Genomic DNA, 7,496 nt, shown 5'->3' with positions numbered 1-7,496 from the left:
AGTTTTTTATCCAAGTTTTTGACTTTTAAGATAAAGTATTTGATGGGCCTCATTGGGATGTTTTCAATCAAGAAGTCGTCTGTCTCTTTCTCATAAATATATGAATGGACTGGTCGCTCATTGTAGAAATGCAGTGTTGTGCTTTTATTTTGAAGTTGATCTCAACAGGAAGTTGACGCTTTTTTTGTCAGTGGATTTTATTTGATTTCGCTAGAAAATATACGTTTTGACGGATTTTTTTTTTATTGTAAATTTGAACATTTAATTTATTTCCAACCCTTCACTAAACTTTTTATTAAAATAAGTCTGCGGATGTCCAGAAAATAACCTTTAAAGTCGACGTGGGCGCGTGATCATCATCATGGAAGGATGACATGCATTCATTATGACGAGGCAAAGGGCTGCTCGGATTGCAGGTCACGGGTATATGTCGTGGTCGTTCGCTTGGTTGAGGAGAACTGACCCGGTCCAGTGGGACCGTTTGTTTCGTGCCGCTTTGTAAGTTGACACGGATATAGTGCGCGCGTGACCTTCAGAGCGACATCATGGATCTCACGCGCCTGGCTGTGGATGCCGGTCAGTTCATCAACCGAACTGTTCAGGTAAATTAAAGTCGACTTTTACTTTATTATTATATTTTTTTTATTAGTTTTATATATTTGTATTTATTGCTGTTCTTGTTATAAGCTCATTAATTAAATATTGACGGATCTTTCCAGTTGACAGAGGAAAGTCTTGGCCAAACCGATAAGACTGCGTTGGATCCCGGGCTGGAGGAGCTGCTGGCCCTCGCGGACGCAACCAAAGTCTGGACGGAGCAGATCATCACCCAGACGGAGGTTTTGCTGCAGCCTAATCCCGGTGAATTTCTGTTACTAGTCAGACTGCTGCTGTTTTAAGACCAAAATACTTCTTTAAAAATGGAAATAAGTCCACAAATCATCACTGGAAGCAATCTAGGAGGAACCCATTTATTACAATGCAATTCTCCTAACAATAAGGTTTACAAATGATAATATTTGAGATTGTTTTTATTATTAACTTTATAGACTTAAATTATGCAGAAAGACTGATTTAAATTCCTGTATATTTAAAAAAAAATATTGCCTTTATGTTATAATTTTTTTTAAACTGATGTAGATAAACCACATTGTGATGACTACATGGAGTTTTTGATCATATCCTAAAGCAGAAGAAAACCTTTACATTATATACCTTTACTAGTTCCAGATGTCTTTGTGTTTTTAGTCTGCTTCCTATCCTTAAAGACCCAAATGTTTTTTTAACATGCTCTTGTGGTATTTTTTCTGATGATGGACGACATATATAAGGAAAATTAAGCCTAAAGTTGTATTCCTACATATTTATTTATTCAAATCATTGTGAACCTGGAGCAGATGAAAAAGTGCCGTCGTATAAATGATTTGTGATGTAGAAAATCCACTTCCAGACGAATAGATCCATGCACCAGCAATGTTGGGATGGGTTTTGTGAGAGGGCTGTGAGCTAGTGGGAGGGAGTGTAAAGAGACAGCTGACGGGAGGGGAACAACACAGGTTTTTTGATTTTGACTCAAAATGGCCTAATCATAATTAATACAGCTCTGGGAACGCTTTGAAAATAGATCAAATGTTGATCCGAGTGGTTGATGTAAAAATAAAATGTTAAATGGCGGTTAGCTGAACCTTGGAGATCTCTTATCTCTTCAGTTCAGTTCACCATAGGAAGATCCTTCAGTCTCTCTTAGCTGTAGTTTGGGTAATTATGTTGGTTGGAGTTCAAGTAGTTCAGCTAAAACGGTTGTTCAGGTCTTCTGTATACCAAACGAGTGGACCTTTCAGTTTCCAGATGAATGAGTCTATGCATCTTTCTGTTTCCTTTCTAGTGTGTTTGTATTGGAATAAAGTTCTGGAGTTTAAGGATCGTGTGTCAGCACTGTTTCAAATCCTCTTCATTGATGGTAAATTCTAAAAACAGTTTTTTGAGTGTCTGTCCGTCAACAGGAGCGCGTTTGGAGGACCGCCTCTACGAACACCTGGAGTGGAGCGCCCCACCCCGACCGCGGGCGCACGAACTGCTGGGGGAGGAAATGGTCCAGGCCGGTCTGGAGGTCGGATCCACCACACCCTATGGTGAGTGTGAATTCTCCTGATGAATCTACGTATGTAGAAGGTTAACGGCAAGCGTGGTCATCATGGGTTCATGTTGCGGATCAGGAACGGCGCTGATGAGGTGTGGAGGGACCCAGAAGCAGCTTGGAGAAACGGAGAGGAAGTTTGTGCAAAGCGTCAACATTCATTTCCTCACGCCACTGCGCTGTTTCACCGAGGGGGAGTACAGAGCCATACAGGTGAAGGGCCCACATCCACTCTGCAGCCAGCGATGCGGCAGACCATCGTCATCACCTGTATTTAGAAAATGCATCAACACAATTCAAACAAAGCCCTGCTTTACATAATAACAACTATTAAAAACAATGTCATGAATAAGTGAATAAAAATGTAAAAGTGTAGGAAAACAACTGCTGGTTATGTGTCCGAATGTTGGCAGAATGAGCGCAAGATGTTGGTGAACAAGCGCTTGGACTTGGACATAGCAAAGAGCAGACTAATGAAAGCCCATCAGGCTGACACAGAGGCCAGAGTGAGTTTTCAACCTTTAAAATCGCTGGAATATCAATGTTTAATCTCTAAAAACATACATTTCAGCTGTTATCCTCATCTCGCCTGTTTGTTTTTTTTAAACAGAACCTGAATTCAAACCCGCTCAAAGACGACTACCTGTCTCAAGTGTCTTATATGTTCAGCTTCCTGCGGATTAAATGGCTGAAGGTTGGTGTTTCTGTAAAACAGCAGAAAAACTTTCAGACACAAATGAAGCTGCTGCTTTAACGCTTCCTCTTCTTGTGCTCTACAGATGTGGGCTCAGGAAATCTGTCAGGTAAAATATATATATATATGGTTGACAAAATAAGTAAAAATTCATAAAAATAAAAAGTGAAAAAATCTGCCAATGGGGTAAGAAATACGGTCTAACCAAGAATTGTTTTTGAAGGAAATAAATTCCAGTCGCTAATACATATTTTTTAAAACTAACATTATGCTTAAAAAAAATATTATTTTTCTTGCAAGACAGAAAATAAGACATGTTTTTCTTTTAAAAATGGTCTTGTTTTTAACTTTCGTTAGATTCAGTTTGTATAGCGCAGAGTTTACTGTTTATTTAGGAAGTGTTCCAGTGTTAAAGCACAAAAAATGCAAGAAATGGTAGTGTAGCATCAGATTTTAGAGTTTGCATCATGCAGATGTGTGGGTGGACACTTCAGAAACATCACTGCTTTATTTTTAAAGGGCCTACAATGTCCTGCTTCTATCCGTATGTATGATCTTATATATTACCTTTGGCACACTAAAGAACCATCTCTTATGAAATATAAGTCATTTTCCTACTCGGAGGAAAAACGACTCGATCGCTGAGGAACCCCCTTTCTCTCCATGGGGGTGCCGCCCATTTCAAGACATCAACCTAGGGTCGACCTCGGCAGCATGTCTGTGCGTCACTTACGGAAAAAAACAACATCTGAACTTTTGCAGAGATGGATGTGCATATTGTGCAAATAAAAGCATCACCACTAGCTCCACAGAGAAAGTGGGTTATCCTGGAGGGGGCGGTGCTGGCAGTGCAGACTCTTCCTGGAAGGGGCTGTTCTTCATTTTGTGATGTCACAATGCGAGGACCTACTAATTATTATGGATTGAGAAGGGCTGGTGCTCATAGCTAACAGATCAAAATACCGGTTTAGGGTAGTTTATTTGGGGGGAATGAACATTATAATACACTTAAAAGCTCAAAAAGTGGATTTTGCATTTTGCTGTTTCCCTACGGCGTCATTCATACAGCATGGCTGCACATACTGTATTAGTTAATAGAGTGGCTTTTAAATGCATCATAGCGCTTGTGTCCTGCACTTCGTTTGTCATTATTCATCCAAACGCCACTCAGTACACAATGTGAGCAATCATGGCGCCCGATGGAAGGCTTTTATTTTCACCAACAAAAGCTCCAAAAGCCTTTCTGTGGTTTCCATTTGGGGCTTTTCAAACAGAGTGGAGCCTTTTGCTGGGAGGTAATCTGTGGAAAGAGAAAGCCATGAGCTAATAAGGTCTGAACGCGTTCGCAGGCAGAGATGGAGCTGAGAATCTGCCAGAGTCTTTTCGATCGACAGGCAGAGATTACTCGACGGCTTCTGGAAGGACTCGGCAGCACTCACGTGAGTACACACGCATGGAAACGTGGAAGCCCGTGTTCCACTTCTTCATGCCTGTTTACGTTTCCGCTTTCTTTCTTTTTCATCCGCCTCAGATCAGTCACATGCGCAGTTTAACAGATTTCGTGGACGCTCAGGCCTCTTACTTTGCTGAGTGCCAACAACATGCTGAAGAGCTTCAGAAACACCTCGCAAGGTCAGTCTTTGATCTCATTTTCAAACAAATAACTCAAATGAATGCAGAAGAGATGAACACAGCAGGACGTTTTCTACCAGCTTCCCAGAAATGTCCGTCTTGGTCTAGAATGTAAACGGAGGGAGGAAGTTTATGCTGCGTTCAAACCGAACGGGATTTGGGGGTCAGATTCAATGCTGGGCACTGGAGCATTCAAAAGTGTCGACGCTCCAGACACGTGTGGGTGGAGGTTAAAAGTCTTCTACCTGGTCGCTACCTGGAAGCAATGACTGTATAGGTGAGCTTCACCATCGACTGCAGCAGTACTTTGTCTCGCTGTGACCCAGTTTGATGACTCGCTTCCTCGCATTAGTCAGAGGAGGGGGGAAAAAGGAAGAAACCAACATGGAGGATCTTTTTATTATCGCTTCGATACAAATAATAAAAATATCTGATACCATGGTCCAGTGAATACTCTATTCTGATTGGCTGCTGGGTGTGCATTAAAAAGTGATCACGTTCCGGTCACATGGCTTAAATGTTCTGTATCACTGCGCTGGCTTCTAAAACAAATTTTAGCTTCATCATCTGGACTAAAACCAGCGGTAGGAGGTGAACTTTCTCTCTAAACTGATGCTTTATTCAACACATCATGATGTTCAGCATATGTATCACTTTCCTTTGCCGCTGCATACAAGCAGTAAATAGTCCGCTTTTTGTGAGAAAGCGATACCAACCGAAAAAATGACAAGAATAAAGTACTAAAAACTGGTAGAATATTTCGTTCTTTTGTAAGTGACCATGGTAGAAGCGGGTTTATGGCCTTTGAAGTGTGCATTATCAGCATTAACGCACTTTGCTTGGCGTCGGGCGGTTCAGGCTTCCACGTCGTGCGTTCATTTCAGATAATGCACACTTCGTCGGCCATTAACCCTTACATAAAGTTTCAGATATTTGAACTTTGGAAATATCGTGACGCCTAAAGCGCCCTGCTGCCAGACCCCCCCCGCCACGCCTGAAGCTCAAATCCCGCCGCACGAGCTTTGATCGCGTTTGTACATTGAATTAACATCAAACTGCTCTCTTTAGGGTTGCCATAGCAACCCCTACATGCATTGGTAAAAAACTATTGAGCTCTGCTTTGTACCTGTAATGCAACTTTTGCAGAAGCAGTTTCACAAACCATGTCATGCATATAAAATTCAGCTTTTTTCTAAAATATTTCTTAAGTCGTTTTGCTTCATTTTTCTCTTTCAGCATCCCAGCTGTCTTCTGCTCCAACAACTGGCAGTCTGCACGCTCCACCTGTGTCAATGCAAAGACTGTTGACTTGGATGACATCACATCCGCGCCTGCAGTTGTCCACCAGCTTCCAGACTTCGATCAGGACTCGTGGTCTCTAAACTCCCCGACCAAAACTGAGAAGGATTCTTCTTTAACTGCTCTGGATCCCACCAACAACAACGTCTCAACTCACAGCCGCACAAGCCGGGATTATTCGGCCAGCAGACTCCCCGCCGCAGCCACAGATGCAGCCTCTGTCAGGACCGTCGGTGAGGCGGTGCCAACAAACACTCGTCCTGTTAGCGAAACAACCGCAGCAGAGGATGCACTGCTGGGATCACGCAGACAGGACGCAGCATCAACGCCCGTCACCCTTCAGCCGATGTCTGATGATCGTAGAACATTAGGAGGACCAACATGCATTATGCCAAATGAATCCCACAGGGGAGAGAACCCCCCGCAGCTGTAAATACGTTTATTCTCCAAACATGGCATCATCATGAATTATTCATGTCTAAAAAGGAATTGAGTCTTTCCTGGTAGCAACAAGTGGAACGACTCCCGACTCATTTCCCTTCACTACATCTCAGGTTTTAGAAAACACTTTGTGCCAAACATTTGTGTCAGTATTTGTGTGAATCTTTAAACTGCCAGAGTTATTAAAATATATATACTGTATATGTGAATGTGATAGTCTGTCACTGATGCCAACCAATGGCTGTAGATGTCAACACCCAGGTTGAATTGGGCTTTTTATGCTTTCTGCTGTTCCCTGCTGTTTTTCACAAGCAAAAGCAATGTTCCCCTCTTTACGGTATTGTGTTTTTACATTTTTTCCCTTTAAAAGCCTCCATTTTTCCATTTCCATGTGATTTTTCCGGTCAGTCTTATGTACCAATTAGAAAGCTTCATAAATATAGAGTTTTTAAAGTGTCTAAAGATTCTGTAAACTTGCATCAAGGTTCAAGTTTGAAACTTCCAGTCAAAGCTTGAGAGGAGAAATAAAAAAAACATGCAAATTACAATTTGAGTGTTTTCTCTTTTTTTTTTCTGTAAAAGATGCTGATCTGGATCTGCAGATGTGGCAGAAGCCACGCTGTCCTCAGCCATGCTCGTTCAAGCGACCATTTCCGATGTAAATGATGTCGATGTAAATCCGCGTTTCAATCGCACAAAATGGCAGACAAACCGTTGGTCGTGTCGCCATCCCATAATGATTTGAAATGAAGAATATGGTGACCAAGACAAAGATTTATGATTAAGATAAATATTGTTTGTAAAAAATAGCGCAGGATATTTTGCACACTACCAGTGAAGTGCATTCAATTTTTTCGAGGCCAGAAAACCGAATTTATGCACGACAAAGTCTGTTAATGTCTTTTATTCACTACTTTTTACATCCTTTTCATTTTTATTACATTTTTGGGTGAAACCTTCTAAAATGAAATAATTCAAATCTAGGACAATGTAAATTTTAATAAATGTAAACTTAGACATTTTTATAACAACTTAAATATTATTGTGTAATCTGTTACAAAATAATATTTAAATTCTGTGGACTCATTAGGTTTTACAATGCAGTTCATTCCTAAAAGCTTAATATTTCTTGATTATTTGGAAATGTCTTTCATTCACTACTTTTTACACCTTTTTCATTTTTATCAAATTTTTGAAGGAAATATTTATAATATGTATTTTACACATATAATCTGGCTCAAGATTACAATTTTTAGTGATCATTTTTTCCTGTTTTCTCTCCTTTCGTAACAA

General features: G+C 40.8%; 1 protein-coding gene across 2 annotated transcripts; it reads left to right on the top strand.

Moving 5' to 3' along the window:
• The first annotated feature begins 124 nt into the window (after positions 1-124).
• Positions 125-6,751, top strand: LOC101156861 (endophilin-B1). Of its 2 annotated transcripts, XR_002872617.1 has the most exons (11): positions 125-602; positions 720-861; positions 2,004-2,132; positions 2,217-2,350; positions 2,551-2,643; positions 2,748-2,831; positions 2,917-2,940; positions 4,181-4,270; positions 4,363-4,463; positions 4,572-4,740; positions 5,700-5,808. XR_002872617.1 is itself a non-coding variant. In XM_011490179.3 (10 exons), the coding sequence occupies exons 1-10, from the start codon at positions 546-548 to the stop codon at positions 6,193-6,195; spliced, it is 1,350 nt and encodes a 449-aa protein (XP_011488481.1). In that variant the 5' UTR covers positions 176-545; the 3' UTR covers positions 6,196-6,751. The 2 variants fall into 2 exon arrangements, 1 of the variants encoding a protein (XP_011488481.1); XM_011490179.3 differs by lacking the exon at positions 4,572-4,740 and having other exon boundaries at positions 176-602; positions 5,700-6,751.
• Positions 6,752-7,496: the final 745 nt, after the last annotated feature.

This window comes from Oryzias latipes, chromosome 22, assembly GCF_002234675.1.
Source record: "Oryzias latipes chromosome 22, ASM223467v1".
Taxonomy (NCBI): domain Eukaryota; kingdom Metazoa; phylum Chordata; class Actinopteri; order Beloniformes; family Adrianichthyidae; genus Oryzias; species Oryzias latipes.
This window is presented reverse-complemented; position numbering and strand designations above follow the sequence as displayed.

Excerpts from the sequence above, each read along its gene's own strand:
- LOC101156861 (XM_011490179.3), top strand. The coding sequence starts at position 546 with ATGGATCTCACGCGCCTGGCTGTGGATGCCGGTCAGTTCATCAACCGA. Across the intron at positions 862-2,003 it reads TTTGCTGCAGCCTAATCCCG|GAGCGCGTTTGGAGGACCGC; the intron begins GTGAATTTCTGT and ends GTCCGTCAACAG. Across the intron at positions 2,832-2,916 it reads TGCGGATTAAATGGCTGAAG|ATGTGGGCTCAGGAAATCTG; the intron begins GTTGGTGTTTCT and ends TGTGCTCTACAG.